Raw genomic sequence first — 19,901 nt, forward strand, 5'->3', positions numbered from 1 at the left:
TAGAGAGTTGATATCTACGTTATGTATGATAGGACAATTTGCACTATCATTACGGGTGCTCAATTTAACACTGTTCTGCAGCTACACCAAATTAAATCAAAACAAAACCCATGTATTTTTATTCCACTGCAATTTGTGTTACAACAAATTCCTCTATAAATGTCTTAAGTTTCATTCCAACCCCTTCACATGTTCAGGGTTATGACTAACAATGAAAATATAATGAATGCTCCTGAGAATTACAACTCAAGATTTAAAGGCAGGAAGTGTTTCTGACTAACACAAACTAGAGTCAGGGGAATCATGCACAGAGGGAGAGGAAATTGCTCAAAAACATTCAAATGCCAGAGTCAGGTTTAAAAATCAACACACAAGAATACAAGGGGTACTTTTGAGTGGATTTTTTGGACAGCCTGTAAATCTAGTGAAGTAACAAAAAATAATAAAGAGGAGACTGAGGTGCAGTGAACAATCCAACTTTGAATAATAATAATAATACAAACACTTGTTAATCATAAGCATGTTGCTAAAATTATCTACACCTGCAAAAGTCTGGTCTGGACTTCAGGACAACATGAAATGGCTTTCCTTTGACAGAAAGGACATGTCACGAATTTCAGGATGAGAACTCAATACCAGTACAATCACTTCACTTTTCATTTTGCTCATCTTGGGTTGCACATACTTCATTACAGACCGAGAAATATTCCGATATCTCAGATTTTATGACTCATAAAAAGGCTTGTATTCTGGGGCATTCTTCAGAGACAGACAGCTTTTTGGTTGTAAGATAATTTGTAATTTGTTAAAATGTGAAGATATAAACATGCAGGTTACTCTGAAATGAATTTGTACCCAAGGCAATTCATAGTGAAATATAGGACATGGTTAGACCCTCCAAATTCTTCCACCTTTAAAATCCAAGCAACTATCAGTCAGAGTAACTACCATTGTTGGATTATTTGCACAATACATAAAAGGCGAGGAAGATGCTGAGAACAGATTTTTTATCTGACTTTTAATATAGTTTTTACTATGACAGAACACCTTTCACTGCCCAGATAAGTGTTACTAACTTATTTATATTGTTATCATCTTTCTTCAGCTATTCTTCAACTTATGTTTGTGTTATACAGATGACAGTTGATTATCATATAATTAAGTACTGTATACCAAAGAGTTGATGGTGTTCATATTTAAATCAGAAGCATACATACTGTATTGGATAATAAAGGAGATGGCATTACTCACATAGCTTCATATACAAAACATCAACCAATAATAATAATAAGAGTGTGGTATGTACTTATTAATTACTTGCTGCATTATCAGTGAAAATTTAAAAAAAAATCTTAAACATGTCTGTATAAACAGTTAAAAGTACAACATTAGCCAGAACAACTGATTAATAAGGAACAAGTAATAGGATTATTCTATGCTGAAAAGAAAGGAAAGGAAACACAACGTTTCGGTTTTTGAGCCCTCTTCGGGTGTAAGGCTTACACCAGTATTGTAAGGCATCGTCTTGAAACCTGCTGCAATTTGAGTCAACAAACCATTAAATTATCTCCACTATCACACACCTTGATACTGCATAACAAATGTTCTGTTCCTATAAGCAGTAAGAATAAGAATGAAAAGTCTCTTTAATGAGAAGAAAGCTGGAACAGAAAAGAAAAACTACTTTAGAAAGTATAATTGTAATAAACTTCAGGCGGGTATTTCTAAAGAAAACTGATGATTGTGAAAGGAATTGACGTCTGCTAAGAAATAGTTGGATATCTAACTTAAGTGCATTAGCGGCGCAAAGGTAAATCCTGATGTAGTCTTTATGCTACTATTTAAGATTCTTTTGGCATACCTACACCATTTACAGGCATAAAAACACATATCTCATACCGAGGTAGTGTGAAGAGTTAATTGGAAATGATAGGTAGCTGTGTCTGAAAGAACTCAATGGTCTTGCACTTTTGATTGATTTGAATTACACAGTCAAAGATTGTAACACAAAATCCCATAACACAAGAAAAGAAATCTAAGGCAGATGATTTTTTTTTATTTTCAAGGTTTCCTGTGTTGTCAAGGCTCCTCACAATAGCTTTTGTCTCCAGCTCTCCAATGCCATTAAAGAAGGGAGAGTCTTAGATGAGGTGGAAGGGATCTCTGCTCTGAATTTTTTCCTTTGATTTATCTTGCTCAGAGGGTCTCTGTATATTCCTGCATTCACAATGAGCAGATTTCAAGCAATTTTCTTTCAGTCAAAGAGCAGGCTGTCCATCAGTGGTAAAGGTCAGGGCCTTGGGACTTCTGATTTGGCCTTAGACTCTTTGGAGATCAACAAAAGTAGTGGTGGCTTAAAAAAAAAACCAAGTGAATACATACTGCCTGCTTTGAAGAACAATTGTGGGCATTTTTTGATTCTGTCACTTGCAATTGCATTCTCTGACAACCAAAATAGCCCAGCCTACACTTTGTCCACAGACTTTTCCTCTGTGGCTGATTCATGGGCTTCACTGTGGCTCACAGACATTTTTCAGGACCAGAATTTTGATCTGAGAAGTTATATAACAGATAAGCACAGAAACAAATTCATTTTTGGCCTACACTTACATATCACTATAATTTAAAAGTCCAGAATGACACAACATTCCAGACCAACAGGGTTCCAAGCATAAATCCAGAACATTCCATAAATAGATTACAGATTGTTTTGAATCCAGCTGTGTAGAGAGCCAGTTCTATAATGAGTTTGGAATATGACCATGAGAACATGACAAAGGTTTCATATGATGAAGCAAACTGGCCCTAGTAGTTTATCATTTGACTCGTGCTCCCCTGGGCTGCAAATAGTTTATTAAACCAATGATCACAACCAGCTGTTTCTTGAAGGATCCCAAAATAATTAGCTTCAAGAACATGATCTACGCAGTTTTTTACAGACCCCAAAGCCTTTGTTTTCTTTGAAACTTTGCCATCTTAAACAATATATCAAGCTATAATCCCGAAAGGCCAAGAGTGCTTAACACTGTGGCTTTTCCATACTAGGCTACTGTTGAATTTTGTAACAACAGAACAAGTGCCAAATCGTTCTTTAAATCCTCTTACTTACCAACTGAATAATTACATTTTTGTTGGAAGATCACTTTGCAAAGGACTTGGCTAAAAGGGTAACTAGCTGAGCAGCCCTGTGCTACATAGTGATGATAATTATACAATAGCAAAAGAGCAGCTTATGAACTGAGAACTTGAAATGTAGGGTTTATCCATATTAAATATAAAATTACATACCACGCATTAAAAGAATCTTTCTTAAAAATGAGGTAAAAAGCAGAACAAACAGAACAAATAGAAAATTGTCCCTACAAAGACTAACAGGTACTGTGCAGTGAGGTCTTTGTTTCCCAAAAAAATAGCTAATTTTTAAATATTAGAAATAGTTAACAAAATATGACACTTCTCTCAGGTTTCACAGTTTAAATTAATGCACTGCCTTTAATTACAAATGTTGACAATAAAAAAAACAAGAGTGTCAAGAATTAATTCTTAAATGGTTTTCATGTCTGAGCAGCATTTTAATGTTTTATTAAAAAAGTTACACTCCAGCATTTTACAACACTCCGCCAGAAACAAAATCAAATTCACCAGAGACCAAAGCGCAAACTGGAAGGCTCCCAAAAGAACAATCGAACCATATATCAAAAATGCATATTGTTGCAGGTTTAAAACCACTTTCAAGAACATGTTACTACAATAATTCTAATGAAAGGAAACACATGTGGAGGAAAAACAAACAAACTGCACATCCTTGATCACACTGAATTGCAAATACTGTATCTCAGATATAGTGAAGTCTTAATGGTCATTATAGCACCAAAAATTACAATACAAATATACAAGTTATTTTAGTTGTGATTTGAAACAGGCTTAAAACACAGGCCTCCCAACGTGATACAGTATGTACAGTATGTCCATTGCAGACTGCAATACATAAGGAGATAAGGGGATATCAATTGATTGTTCCCGAGATATGTTCCTGAAAGTGGGATGACTTATGGTCATCGCTAAATGCCTGCTTTATTTTGTTCAAGAGGGCTATACTGTATAATAAAACATTAAAGCAATTAACAGCAAGATTTGTTTCTAGTTTTTGAATCCACAGGAGCTGTATTTACTAACTAAAAAGAGGGAAAAAAACAGGATTTGTGGGTGAGAAAATCTTAAGGAATAAAGAAGATGGCAGTTTAATTTTTTACAGAGTGGTTTTTCTTCAGTTTTTAGTTGATGTTACCATAGTAACTGTTTATTCCTCATAGAAAACGTGCTATGTTCTCTGTTGTTTAATAGTTGCCAAAGCATGAAGTGGACAAAAAAGTTATTTTAAAAACAAAATTATTCATACTCATCCAAAATTAGTTCTATATTCACTGCCCTCAAAAAAATAGGACAGTGAAGTTTAAACTGGAGTTTTTACTATAAACTAAAAACAAAATGTGACTGATAAGTTCAACACATAATTATTTTATTTATTCCTTGGGGAATTAAAAAATGATAGTATTAAACTTATTTTGAAGAAGCAAATGTATTGGGACAATCGGCAGACAGATGTTTGTTGTTGGCCAGGTATTTGTTGTTGTTACAGATGGGGATTATTAGAAGGCCATGATTGGTAAGGGCCAATGGGAAATTTGGCCAGGGCACCAGGGTTACACCCCTACTCTTTTCAAGAAACTCCCTGGGATTTTTAATTACCACAGAGAGTCAGGACGTTGGTTTTACATCTCATCCGAAGGATGGTGCCTTTTTCTTTCTACAGTATAGTGTCCCTGTCACTATACTGGGACATTAGAATCCACATAGACCACAGAGTGAGCACCCCCTGATGGCCCCACTAACACCTCTTCCAGCAGCAATCTTAGTTTTTCCCAGGATGTCTCAAATTCAGGTACTGAACAGGCTCACACCTGCTGAGCATCAGTGGGTTGCCAGTCGTGAGTTGCGCAGTGGGGCTGTTGGCCAAATCATATCGTACTTATCATTCATATTAATCTCATGATCACAAATACAGTTTATAATGGAAGAGAGAGAACCATATATCATGAGCAGACAACAGAGATGTGCCAAGACAGACCGTATAGTGAGCATTATGTACATAAAAGATCCCTGAGCCTAACGTTCTGTGGTGATACAGCCTATCTGAGCAGATGTCCATCACTGGTTTAAAAGGACAACCTTTACAGACGTCTGGCCAAGTTAAAACTATAATATCTTCATGATATTAAACATTCTTTCTTCTGTTTATTTTGTAAATGTACAATTAAACTACATAGCCTACACATTGTAGCCCATGTGCATTTAAATAAGTATATTTTGTATCTAACAAGATCCAGTGTACCATCTACATCAGCCTTCGTTAACTCCAGAACATGTCCACTGTACAATAACAGTTCTAAGCACTTCTTCTTGTATTATGAATGTCTGGCTTGCCCCACAATTTTTGTAAGGCTTTCAGAAAAATGACTAAGTTCAACAAATGCACTGCAATCTCCATTTTTAACTTCAAAGACAGAAAAGCCTCTTCTATGGAACAAAGCCAAAATACATCAATCAAGAAAGGAAACCAGTTGTTCACAGCATGTAATAAGATACTAATGGTAAAGTGTTCGTATTTTGTTTTATGGATAAGGTTTGACTTGAGTTTTATGAAAGAGAGACCTTTTAACATTCATTCATATTTTCTGCAGCACCATAAATAAGAGAAGGGAAATGAATTACAACTCATTTGAGACCTGGAAACATTCTTCATCAGACTTATATAACTACACATCACATGGATATTTCAGCTTCTCTTTTTCACACATTTTGGAAACTGAAGACCCACTTTGGTATGTACCATTTCTTTGCTTATTTTACCTATCAGCTATGTTCAAATTGAGCAAGAAAGACATTCCCCTTTAGGACACAGATAATAATTAATTGATGATTGCTTGGATTTATTTAGTGCTTTTCATTCCAAAAGACTGAAACCCCTCATTGACAGCAAAAACAGAAACGCCAGATTAGAATTTACTCTGAAGTACAAAATAAGCCACCATTGGAATAACGTTTTGTGGACTAATGAGACCAGAAGTGATGCAAAGTTTTGTAAAACAGATCCTAAAATGCCTTACATACAGTATAGTTGGAGGGAACCCACAGCAGCCACCAGTGAACCAGTGAAGTACAAGTTCACTTCACACATGATCAGACTGAGAAGACAGATACTACTTCACCAGTCAAATTAACTGGGATCTTCAGGCAGGCCACACTATGCAAGCTCGAGGTGGAATTTAGACAAACACCAGGGTTAAAACCCATTACAAACAGTGACATGGCTTTTAAGACCAATAATTCAGAACATAAGTTTAACGTCTCATCAGAAAGATTGCAGTTCATACAGTACAGTGTACCTGGTAGCCATATTGGTTGGTTAGTTTGGGAAATAATGGTCTAGACTCTAGAGCGAAGAATGCCACTTTCTTGTCCCACAACACTGCATGCAGCAACAACCCGAGTTTCTTTATAGTGCCCCCATAGCAGTATTGAGCAGAAATTCAGCACTACTGAAGAAATAGAGACAACAGCTTTACATTCTTCTGAAAACTACTAGAGAGTTTTGAGCCAAGAACCCAGGATCAAAGACTGTGAATTACTATACCTTTCTTTCTACCAATTCTGTAGGAGTAATTCAGCAATTGAAAGTTGCTCCCCATTTTCTTAATGTTGTAATGAATAGTGCTGCAGTCTCAATGCAGCACCAAAAAGTACAAATATAGCAGTCAAATTGAAAACCTAGACACACAGAGCCGTGCTCTGCTATATAAAAAATGAGCACCTTGAGAAACAGTCTAAAAAGACTGCTCACTTTTCATACACAGATGACACACAAGGTCAAGCCAGATCACACAGATGTGTCGGTTTCTCTTCCATTTTTGTACTTTCTATACAAATGGCACATGGGCGACTTGCTTGAAATGCTCTGCAGATCTGAAACCACTGGAGTCTTTCACAGTGTAAGTGAGGGGGGGAGGGGTAACTGTTCAAAAACAACATTAGTATCAACTGATAAGGAGACTGGCTGGCTGAGCACTAATGTCATTAGAGTCAGATGGCTTATCTGGCATCTCCTGGCCAGAACAGTTGTTGTGGACCTCAGTAGGAAAGGGGTAAGGGCAGCATGCCAGGCAGGATTATTTATAATATATAGACTAATTGACATTAGTCAATGTATATATTTTTAAAAATCTTATCACTTAAATTATTTTCACCAATACACTTAGTTTAATTACAACATGTATTAAGCATTTATTTGTATTTTCTGCTTAGGGATGGTTTCAGTATTTTCAGAAATGGCCCTGATTTCTACCAAGCAGATGTGCAGTTATTAATTTATGAAAGTAAGTGTGCACCTGGCTTACAGTACATTATAACAGTATTTGGAAAGTCATTGTTTTCTATCCTATTCATACATGAAGTACCTGCACAAATGGTATGTAAATCTATGCTGAAACCGCTATTAAGCATGCACTGTTTGTGTATAAATCATTACTCTTAGATCTTTTGAATTGCAATGATACATTTCTGCACATTGTTAATAAAAGTAAAGAAAATAACTAAGCGCCGAATCGTAGACAGTATAATTATGCGAAGTAGACAACATGCAAAGTAACTGAGCTCAGTAATTGCCTCAATTTTATCACAGCAGAAAAGTTAACCTTCAAGATGCTAAATGATGGTAAACGTTTCATCTATTCTCACTGTTCATTGTTTGTCTTCGCTGGGAACTTAAAACACATTCTACACAATTCTGTCTCTTGTATTCATCACATCTGTTAAGTTTCTTTACAAACATTACAGCACTTTTACCGATATGTACTGTATCACTGCAGTTACATTTTCCCCAAAAATATTTTAGATATGTGAATGATATCACCCAGACAGACATCTGCTGCAATCACTGTAAACAAAGTATAAGCATGAACTACAAAATCATGCTGTGGAGGCTGATTCACTGTGATCGCTGAGGAAGCAGTGGGATGAAGTTCTTGGATCAATAAGCTGCTATACTGGCACTCAAATCAATGAGGTAGAATGAACGCCTCACTGTTGTGTCACTTTTATTTCTCATTCAGATTTCTTCTAAATAACATGTAGTCTATATTCAATCAAGATGATTCAATCAAATTGTCTGTACAATTTTCCTTTAATTCCCTTCTTAAAACCTGCTTTCTTTACTTCGTACTGAATTCACACAACAAAAAATTATGCATCCACACAATTGACAATTCTGCCACCACTGTAAACTCTTCTTGAAAACGTTTATATTTAGAAATAAAAAAATCCCCTATGGGATCTTCCCTTCTCTCTTCCCTTTAGTCTTCTACATTTTTATCTCTTTTTTTCTATTAAAAGCTTTTCCATTCGTGCATTCACATTTTAAAACGCTGACCTTTACTGTCTGCTGTTGTTAATGGGTAAAAAGGTTCTATACAGAGATTGGAAAGCAAAATGATAGCAGTGCCATTTAATTTTTATTGCATTTAACCAAGGTGTAACCAGTAACACAGGATTAGCAATTTTTTGGTTAAGTGAAAAATACTACTACTACAGGGAATGTAATCACTAGAAAATTGAGACTTCTCACTCCTCATTCTTAGTTAAAATGAAGGCTCCATCTGTTTCACACATGGGAGTCATAAAGAACTAAGCATTTGCTGATTGCCATGAATATACAGTGTACAATTTTGGTCACGATGTTACAATAGAAGTATAAAAACCAGTCCAGAAAAGTAGGCACAACAACATGCATTCCGAGAATCTTGACAGGCTAAAAGAAACTAATCTTTATAGTCTTGATCTTGAAAAGACTACAAGGAAACTGATCTAAATATTCAAAATCCTTAAAGGCATTGAAAAAGTCAACCCAATGGACTTCAAGATTAAAAGTGGAAAACAAACCAGAGGCCACATGTGGACAGAAGTGAAAATACATTTAAAACCAAAAATATGAGGTGCTTCTTTATGCAAAAAGTTGGTTTAAGGCTGCATAGCCATGTTGTCAAAGTCTATGTCCAGGCTCGTTTCAAGAAACAGCTTTATGAGATCTTCAGCTCAATCAAGTGCTAACAGGCTAGAAAGACCTCTTCTTATTTATAACCTATCTCAGAAATATTTGTTGAAAACAACTATGCAATGCAAAAGTGTAAGGCTGCACTTTTCAGAATTCTGTAATTATTCTGACATTTAGAATGCTTTTAAATTAAATAAATTGACAGTAGATTTTTCAGAATCACAATCAGACTATATTATCCTCCCAACTAACTTTTTCATTATCAGGTATTAAACTGCAAGGCAGTGACTAAATGAATTTTGTATGCACTGCCATTCATTGTCAAAAGTCTACTGCTGACAGCTGACAACTGAATTATGACGTTATTACATTTATAACTAGCATCATTATAATGACTATAAAGGAAATTTCTAGGCAACAGTGATCTCTGTCTATATTTAGGAAACTAATAAGATAATTATTAATGACAATGTACAAAACAACTGAGCCTGTAAGTACGTACAAGCTCTGTCGGCAATTATTAACAGTCGTTAAAGTTAAAGTTGAAGATTGCTTTAAGAATCACAGAGCCTCAGATGAGAGCCTCTTTAGATGCAAAGCTTAATGCTTCCCATTGAGAAGCTTTGTTCTAGCAGTAAATGGAGGGATTTAGCAGGCTGGCATGTTTTCACCACAGGTTTCTGGTGCCATGCACACCCTACTGAACTTCTTTTATGCAACACACAATCAAGGGGAGCTTCTAATATTATTATGCTTCCATGCCATCACACAGAAGCCTTAAGAGGATATAAGAGTTTTTTCATAGTACAGATTTCAAACTGTTTCCGTTAGGAAATGGATTAGCCAATCATCTCTAAAGTTTGTTATCCCTTGGAAATTTTTTTCAGAATTGAGTAATAAGATATGGGTCTGAGCAAACCAAACTGGCAGTCTCACGTACTTTCTCGATAAAGCTTCCCAGATCATCTTCTGGGATACCAGCCCAAAAAACGATTTGAAACATGGTGAAACATCATCAACAACTGTAGTAGCCTGAAGACTGCTAAGCTTAACTCTGACTTCAAGGTCACCACTACCAACTAATCAAGACTGATCAAAATGCTTCGCAAACCTCAGAAGTGCTTCTGTTCTGTTCAAAACATAAGCCAGTTACACATATGGTCACTGGCACAAAAAAGGCTAGGAAAATGGAGTTGCTGCACACACACCTACAGGCAATGACACTAGAAATTCTGTCACTTTTTCATTCGCCAGTGTGATTTCATTCAGGCAGGATCCACGGCAGTTACAATCAATAAACCTTCATTCCCTGGCTTCCTGTTCTGTTTACACAGGGCACAAACATCTGTAAGCACACGGAAATGTTAAGACATGCTTGCCAGGCTGAATTATTCCAATGAATACTTTTATGTTCTGACTTTATTGTAATTATGCTGTTTGCCAATACTATTCGAAATGGGCTCTTTCACAAACACTTAATTACTGTTTTTCAAAACAGCATCAAACGGGTTGTTAGCATGTACACAACCTCGGGGTAGGTCAGGTAAGAGGATTAAATTAGTGTGAACATTAATTTAAAAAAACAAAAACATCCCCAATGGTTTTTAATTACTCACTAAAAATTTTGAATTGCTTTTGGAGAGAACAAGAAATTGCGCTGTTTAATTGCATGAAGAGTGTATGATGCTACTACCATAAACACCTAATTTATGTACAGTCAGTTTGGCTTTCTGTCTAGGATAGTGGAATCATTTTAGTAACATGCAGCCTCATTAGAGAGTCCAAATGCTGGGTTTACTTTCTCAGTCTGAATTGGTCCCCAGATTGTGCTTCTTTGCAAATTTGCCAAAATTGATTAGTCTCTATGGGTAAACGGCAGCGTTGAGGTTACTGCAGTTAGTAGACTCATTGACAAATATTGGTAAATGTGAAAGCTCTAATGAACACTGGATCGAAATGGAAAGACCCTGCTGAGGTTGCGCTTGGGGCTCCTACAGTCAATGACAGACTGAGGGACAATAAGAGACATAGCCTAACAGAACAATTGGAGAAGCAGTGACAAGACAAGAATATTCCGGCTCAAACAGAAGCAGTTAAAATGGGCTTTTAAAGACTCTAAAGTGTAATGACATTTATATTGAAGGGGGTTGATAGGCCAGCAGGGGAAACTCACCTTGCGGTTTATGTGGGTCCTAATGCCCCTATATAGTGACGGGGACACTATACTGTAAAAAGGTGCCATCCTTTGGATGAGACATAAAACCGAGGTTCTGACTCTCTGTGGTCATTAAAAATCCCAGGGTGTTTTGCGAAAAGAGCAGGGTTGTTACCCCAGCATCCTGGCCAAATTTCCTATTGGCCCTTACCAATCATGGCCTCCTTATAATCCCCATCTATGAATTGGCTTCATCACTCTGCTCTCCTCCCTACTAATAGCTGGTGTGTGGGGAGTGTACTGGCGCACTATGGCTGCTGTCGCAACATCCAGGTGGATGCTGCACATTGGTGGTTGTGGTGGGGGGGAGTCCCCATTACCTGTAAAGCACTTTGAGTGGAGTGTCCAGAAAAATGCTATATACAGTAAGTGTAAGGAATTAATAAAAATTACTGAAAAGCAGAAAAAAAAAATCTCAGAAAGCAAAGCAAAAGACAAGATATGATATACAGATATGACCAGCCCCCAAGCACAGTCTTATTTGTGGATAAGGTCTTTGTTACTTGAGCACAACAAACACAATATTTTATCTTGCTGGACAAATGTAAAATAATAGACACTGTAGTGACTTCTTGTGCACAATTCTGAAACATACCAGAGAACTCCAGATGGTTTCCAACAATGAGATTATTCACCAGCAAAAAAGGGAGCCTTAACTCCATAGTTTAAACATAATGTCATTCTGCTTATATTGCAAGCATTCCTTTGGGGATAACGCACATCTCCAGTGGATTGTGTGTTCTATTTTGATAAGACAAGCTGCACAGACATTGTCCTAATGCACACCAAGGAGATCTTACAGCAATGCTAAAACTCTAGAGGAAAACCTCCTTACATCTTTGTTTAAAGAAGCACCTCCACAATTACACAACATAAAAATCCAAAGATGGTACTGAAAAATCTGTCACTACAAAAATGTTTTTACTATATTTGAGACTTCATGAAGACATCAATCGCTTATGGTTTTGAATCTTTCAGGCCAGTTAAAATGTATAGAGCAAATCTTTTTTTCCTAGTTGCTTCTTGTTGCATTTACTTTTTATCTTTAAAATAAAGTGGTCTGTTTTTTTGTAAAGTATGTCCTAATAGGACAGCCCTCCTACGGATACAGATATTTAGCAAAAAGGCAACAATACAATATAACAATGGTAGCAACACTTAAGATAGAAACTGAACAGGACCTCCAGCTGCCACATCAATAAAGAGTCTGAATGAAACTGAAGTAGAAACTAAGAAATGTTATGTTATTAGCAATAAAAAATATTAAGGCTAATTTATAACAAATTTAATCCAAGATTACTTCTCCAATTATTCACTTATTTAAGATCTACACCTATTTCCCACATCATGGATTATACCCACATCTAAACACCAGTACTACTACTAAAAAAAATTACTGATGTAGGATCCTAAAGGTTCAGAAAAAATTTACTTACAAGGTGAAAATTCAGTACCCGTCTAGGTGCAGCACAGCAGCCACTGTGCACCAGCAGTCTCACTACACAGCTGATCAGGTAGAGAAGTGAAAAATCTCATCACTAACTGTAATATGGGAGAACTTTTGGCAGGCCAGACTATGCAAGTCTAAACCAGATTTTAGCAAGGACACTGGGGTAAACACTACTATAAACACTGCAATGAGATTTTTAAAGACCACATCTAGGTCCAATGTATTATCTGAAGTACAAAGCAATACAGCACTTGTTTTGGTAAAACTGCCACATACTGTACTGGGCCTCGACTTAAAGCAGAAACTTGGATTGCTTCAGAGATCACCAATTACTGTCTTATGGATTTTGAAAAAAAGCATTTGTATTCGTTTCTAAGGGCTAACCACCCTCCTCATGTCAACTTTGGAAATGAGTTATCTCAACAACACATTCAATGAATTCTACAAATCCACAAACATACTATATGCTAACAACAATAGTAACTCATTCTAATTAGTTACTGCAGCACTTACACCTAACTGTATTCTGTACATATGGTACCTATTTCTGTAAAATAAAAAAGAATAGTCTCTTCTATTAGAAATCATTTACAGTATCTTTTAAACAGCTCCTTTTTCTTTAGAGACCTTCTTGCAATATATTGGTTTTCTGACCCAAATCTACAAATAAAAAGCAGCATCATGTTGCAATTACTAGGCAGTGGTTTCCTTATTATTTGTTGTGAAAATGTTGCAATGCAACAGTCCTTGAGCACAGCAGAAAAAACAGAATAGCTGTACATTGTTATAAATGACAATAATGGGAACAGCAATCCTTGACCTGCCATAGCAACACTTGTCTTCTACTTTGCTGTGTATGGTTCAGAAAATCCATTGACTTGCAGCTTTGCTTTGCTCCTTAGCAGTTGGGTTTTCACATTAGGTGGTCTTTCGAGACTTCCCCTGTCAGCTGCAAAGCCTTTACGTGGGAGCATTACAAAATTCCCAATTTTGCGTTGCTTTCTTGGCTGGGGTGGGTGTTTTGTGAATGTTCACTTTTTCTTAACTTTGTTAAGACGGCTGGCTCAATGATACCCCCTCCCTCACAAACACACCTATAATAACACTTTGTGTACACTGGGTACAATTGTTCTTTCACTACACCAGAGAAGCATTTCTGTCTTCGTTTTCTGTCTTCATTCCAGAACCAGGGGTGTTTTATCATCATTGATAAGTGAAAAGAGGTGTCATGTGTGGGCAGGGACATGAGAACCTCCACATTTAAAAGCAATGATCTAGAATAAATTTTGAACCTAGGAACTGTAGCGCACTGACAAAAAGTGCTTTAAGGAACATTAAAATTAACCAAAAACTGTAAATACCCATCCCTTTCTAAAAATGCCTACAATTCTCTGTACCAAGAGCATCCTAAAAAAGTGCTTCTGCCTACATCGCTTGGATTCATTAGCATACTGTAGGAGCCAGAGTGAATCTGGTCATGTACATCTAAAAACATCTAGCACCTGTGTTAGCTTCACACTTATATATATGCCAAGAGGCATTCAAGACAAGAAATGCTACTGGTGTAGCATTTTTAATATTTCTCAGTATGTGAAGCCTATTTCTGGAGATGTCATCCTTTTTGGAGTCCAATAGCTTTTTATTGAAATTGGAGGGTTTACTGCAATCTTGAAGTAGCACAATAGATTAGTCTAGAAGCATACACTTTGTAGTTCAGTATTGAATAGCTTGACCGAGACAGAACACTCTCAAGCTATTTCAGAAACAAGTGTTGCTAATGAATGGGTATAGAATGACACAATTACAAGTCACAAGCCTTAATATTGATGCAAAGCTGGCTCTCATCTCAAAACAGAAAAGGTTTATAAGCAAAACAACACAATTCTGGGACCATGCCGTTCTCAGAAAATAAAGCAAACAGTGTATACATTATAGCCCAAATGTTTAATTTAAAAGTATTAAGTTTCAATTTCATACAGCTTTTTATTTGAAATTAAAGTAGTCATATGTATGTCTCATGTGGGAAAAAAGATGTAACGTAATGCAAGTAGAATGATAAATAAAATGGAAGACAAGAATGGAAATGTCATTAAAACTCCATTATAGGAGTTTTTCCTAGTTTGGCACACTTAACCATTCTTCTAGAAAGCCAAAATCAACAACCCGCATAAGAAACAGACTTAGCTCCATTGTACTGAAAGAAAATATAGCCCAAGTTAAACTTTCTGCTCAGGTTTCTGCAGCACGACAGCAGAATCTTCGTATATGTACAGTACTTTACACGGCAGCAGGGACACTACATATACAGCACCAAGGTCCCTGTTTATTTTGTACTTATTTTAACCAGCACACATTTGTTTGCAGTTTATAGGTTAGTATAGAAAATGATGGTAAGCTTAGGACATGCATGGTATCTACAGATAACGAACATCACACACTTTGATGCATTTTGGATTTGATGTATTAGATCTTTTTCTCAATTGAAAACCTGGGTCTGGACTGCACTAGAATCTGAAGGGCTCTTGGCATTGTACTATGAGGTGGATAACAGTCTGCAATAGAGCGGCTGCTCACTTAGGGGTGAAAGGGTAACTCAGCGCTCATGTTCCTTGATTCATGCTTTATAATCTTAGGACTGTCATCACAGTTGCCTGTCACGGGAAACTGATGGGTTCTGACAAGTTCATTCTAGGATGCGCTGAGACGATCAACTTTTCACCTACAGTACTTTTCATTAAATCTTAAATCACCGAGACATGTCTGTTTGCTTGTACCGAGGAATAAAAACTCAACGTAAAATATGAGCCTCGTGGACACCATTAACAGAACCAACAAATATTCTTTTTTAAATGTTTAAGATTTACGCATTAAAACATGTTTTTCTGTTTTTTTTCCCCCCCCACAATGTATAATATCGTGATTATGAAGCACAGGAGGTGTTTAAAATGAAGACGAAGGAGAGTCCCGTACTTTTTTACTGTATTCCAATAGAAATAAATTCAACTATTAAAGTTTCAAACTTGTATTCTTTTTATGAGGTTTACTCTAAGCCCGAAATTTAAATTCATACGGATATATTAAATACTGTGTAAGCCAAGGAACCATTTTGATTTCCCTTACCTATGCAAAAATAATACTGGCAGAAACTAGGAAGAAACCTGATTAAAAGTCCTTATGGCTAGGAATCAAGATGTAGTAATAATAAAGGTAACTACAGTATATATGCAGTCTGCTGCGTTGCACAAGACACGATGTGATTTTTAATGCATGATTTGGACTTGCTTTCATTATTTTCAGGAGAAACAACAAGACTTTTCAGTGTTATTAAAAATGTTAGCATAATGTTGCAAATTACACCTTTTCCGTGACTCGAAGCTTGCACAAGTCTTTAGATATCAAATTAGCAACGACCAAATAATGTGAAAATCTAACAGTTCTATTTGTGAAAATAAGGCACGCAAGTGATGCATTACTACATCTTTAAATTTAACCAGTTTTTGTCTTCTCCACACGACCCTAAAGAACGCAAGACACCTTGGAGGAGTGGAATTAATTTATTGTTTTAATTTGTTAGCCGACATACAGTTCGTTAAACTGCAGTTGCGGCTTTAATTCTGAAGAAATACATGCACTAAAACAAAGCCAGAGTCGCTCGATACGCCAAAAGACACAAGTGTCTTATTTTTTTAACAATATTGGAAGTGGCAACAAAAACAGGGGTACTAAATAAAGGCAGATGTTTGCACCCAGTAGACGTCTTAGAAGATTACCTACCCTGGTGTTTAATTTACTAACCAATTTCTTTCCCCTCAGTATTTGAGCAGTTCAGCAACATGAGCATGTGCGACACCGGGGTAAAGATCTGAATGCTTCGTATAAATTACAGATCAGCACCTAAAAAATGAGGACCTGCCTAACGAATGCTGGGGGGAATAAATGCTCTTTACCTTTGGGGAAAAAACAATCTGAATGCTGAAGGAGACAGTCTCTTTCCTATAAATTTTAATAAGTAAAGGTCACGTGAAATGCATGGGGGAGCTAGGTCTTGTATCTGTAGAACCGGAGAGGAGGGGGTTGAGAAAGGGACCCGGACTGTCATAGGGTGGGGTTCAATTCTCCGAGCAATTCTTTCATCGCGCACCTGCTCCGCACAATCTGTACGGTATCTTGAATCGCCTCAGTAACGCTTTTGAAAACTGTTCTCTACTTGAAAGGCAAACACTGAAAGAATAAATAAAAAAACGAACGCTTTGTTCAACTTTTTACAAAGCGAGGAGACACAAAGCTCCCACGACACCGTGACTATAACAATTTCTCTTAAATTGCTATTTCGCTAAGGTCGCGTTCTTTGTCTGCCAGCGTGCGAAAAGATTCGTAGAGTAGGAGCAGTAGGTATCTGAAACCGGAGAGCGTGTATCAAGCTGTTTTTTTTTTCCTCTCTCAGCACAGCTCCCCTGACCACAATGAAGAACAGACACGTATTATCAATATACCTACACACTCGGATACAAACACACACACGCACGCATGCCTAGCAAAGCCATGTTGTGCACACACAGTAAAACCAACCCTTACCTGTGCAGTCGGCACCTTTCCCTTTACCAGACTGGCAGTCGCTGCCCTGGGGATAAGATGCACGGGTCCCTGGCAATGAAGCGATGGCCAGGAAACAAAAAAGTGAAAAGTAATAGCAAGCCAAGGGTCCGATCCACCTAGCAGGGTGCAAACCTCCCACCATGATGAAAAAGAGTATCGTATGGACAGCTGAAGCAGGCCGCCGAATGCCAGCAATCACTCTTTTCCTGCCCCCTTTGTTGAATTCCAAAAATAATTAACAAAATGAATGGATGAATGAACAGGATGCCTGCGTGAGAGAAGAGGCAGAGCAAGGTAACGGGCACCCGAGGATCTTCGGGAAGGAATGCATGTATTGTGAAAGAATATCCTGCGCACGTTTTACTCCAGATTTAATGAGTGATGTTAGCTTCTCTCAACAGTATCGGCAGGGATTTTTTCCCAGAGTGGTAATCGCAGCGACAGCATCACCTCCGGCCCTCCGCACAGAAGCTTCCTACACGCTCCAGGATTTTTATCACTTTTTTTTTCTTCTGCCGTCCCCGGATTTCACACCCTCGCTATCTCGCTCTCTTTCTCCTCCTTTCTTCTGCTCCTTCCCTGCGGGTACCTCCGTCCCACCGCCGCGGTCCTTTCCCCTCTTTTCCTCCTTGTTTAAAAAAAAAAACAATAACTAAAAAGGGGAAAAGCCACCCCGACTGAAAACAGCAGCAGCAGCTGCAGCAACAACAACAAAGAGACTTGAGGGGGGAGCGGGTCACGTGACGTTACCCCCCCGCCCGTACCAGCCCCCCTCCCTTGCCTGGGGTCGGGCTAACAGTACAATACAATAGCGAAGGGGGTCTGGTACTCACCTCTGTCTCCTTTCAAATAATGTAACAGGACACCAACAATGATACAAGACAGCAGTTACACTGAGGGAGTTCAAATAGCTTTTGCTTGAAAAAACAACACGCAAAAATACAGCAAATACCGATGTGACTGGAGAAAAAAAATACCCAACTGTAGAAATGTGTTTATTATAGTTCTGTTGATTACGGTCGTGAAAATGCTTATAGCTTCACACATTTTCAAATTAAGAGTAGAAAATTTCATTTTTAAAAAAATCTTTTACTAAGTTAAAGTGCTTGAATTCCAAATTCTGTTCAAACCAAAGATACAGGTTATATTGGTATTTATTATTAGGCCGCTGATTAAATATATCGGAAAACTTAAAAGGAAAAGAATAATCCATGATATTTGAAATTAAAGGCAAATGGGTGATAGACGGCATGTACTGTAAATCTGGTGGTGCGCTTCAGGCGTAAAATTAAAGGGGTACAGCCCTTGAGGACGATTTTGGTTAGAACGTGTACTAGCAGTCGCAAACCGTAATAAACATCTCCGTAATACATAAATCCGGGACTACCCAATATATTTTAGTTGAGTTAATCTGTAACTATACAGTTAGGGGTCTGCTGCACCCAGTTGTCTTCTAAATCAGCGACAGTATCCTGGCAATATCAGATATGGGATAACAAAACGTAGGTAAAACAGGTACATCAAGCCGTGTACAAACTCCATCCTGTTCTGAATCAAATTTGCACTTACAACTAATACATTCTGTTAAGAACGATTAGCATAGTAAACAATGATGTAGATGGGTCGTTCTGCATTCAAGCCTCGGCGGCCCATCGGTCCATGGATTCTGCAGCTTTCCTCGGCGTTAGACACCGCCTGGATGATACTGTAAATCAGTCCACCGTAGAGCCTACCCGCAGGCAGACGCCGGTCTCCATTCCTACAGCTGGGTGGATTAGATCAATGGGGCTACAGCATCCATCTGCAAGTACAACAGTACTATCTGTACCAGGAAGGTGAACCCAGACTGCATCACTCATTGAGCCCAGAAGAGAGAAACGAAAATTACTACTTAACTTAATATTATACAATTTGCGCCGTCTTATTGTCCTGGTTTTAGTATTAAAACGCTAGCTTTTGTCTTCAAAACTGTTGCTGTACTTGTAGCCTGGACAATTGCACGTAAGCTGCAGAAATATACAGTAGTCATCGCCGACCTTTAACCGGGTTTACCTGTCTTGGCTCAGTTCCCATTGATAAAAAAATGGAAACGTGGCCCTCTATTACGTCACAGTATAATAATAAATGTATTTGGGCACCACCGTCTAGAATATCCGGCTCGGTTTTCCTCCTATCATTTTTTACATAGAGAAACAGTCTGCAATCGTAGTCTATAAAGTTCAGAGGACAGAAGTGCCTAACTTGCAAAACACAGAATTGAAATTTCAGACATATCATCTGATTTTATTTTTTTTCTCATTGATTAGTTCAGATCTTTTTTATTTTTTTGTTCTTATTTGGCTCTCACATCTAGTAGACACGCTCTCCCTCATTGGAAACTTCTCCATGAATGTAAATTCTATAATGTTGTCAAATATTTTATTAACAGTTCATGTCGAATGTGAAATAACACATCATATGACAATTTTTAATTTTTGCAGTATCCTTTTCCCTTGTTACTAGAAAATAAGTAATAGCACATAATATACTGGGGA

General features: G+C 37.5%; 1 protein-coding gene across 1 annotated transcript in view; it reads right to left on the bottom strand.

The window, feature by feature from the left end:
- tmeff1a (transmembrane protein with EGF-like and two follistatin-like domains 1a) overlaps positions 1-19,371 on the bottom strand; it is an 88,313-nt gene extending 68,942 nt beyond the window's left edge. The window contains exons 1-2 of the mRNA XM_088643940.1: positions 19,101-19,371; positions 17,347-17,995 (exon numbers count right to left, since the gene is read on the bottom strand). Of these exons, the coding sequence (XP_088500066.1) occupies positions 17,347-17,509 (163 nt within the window). The 5' untranslated portion in view covers positions 17,510-17,995; positions 19,101-19,371. The remainder of the gene's footprint in view (positions 1-17,346; positions 17,996-19,100) is intronic.
- Between the last annotated feature and the right edge of the window lie 530 nt (positions 19,372-19,901).

This window comes from Lepisosteus platostomus, chromosome 8, assembly GCF_059453375.1.
Source record: "Lepisosteus platostomus isolate fLepPlt1 chromosome 8, fLepPlt1.hap1, whole genome shotgun sequence".
In the NCBI taxonomy this organism is placed as follows: Eukaryota; Metazoa; Chordata; class Actinopteri; order Semionotiformes; family Lepisosteidae; genus Lepisosteus; species Lepisosteus platostomus.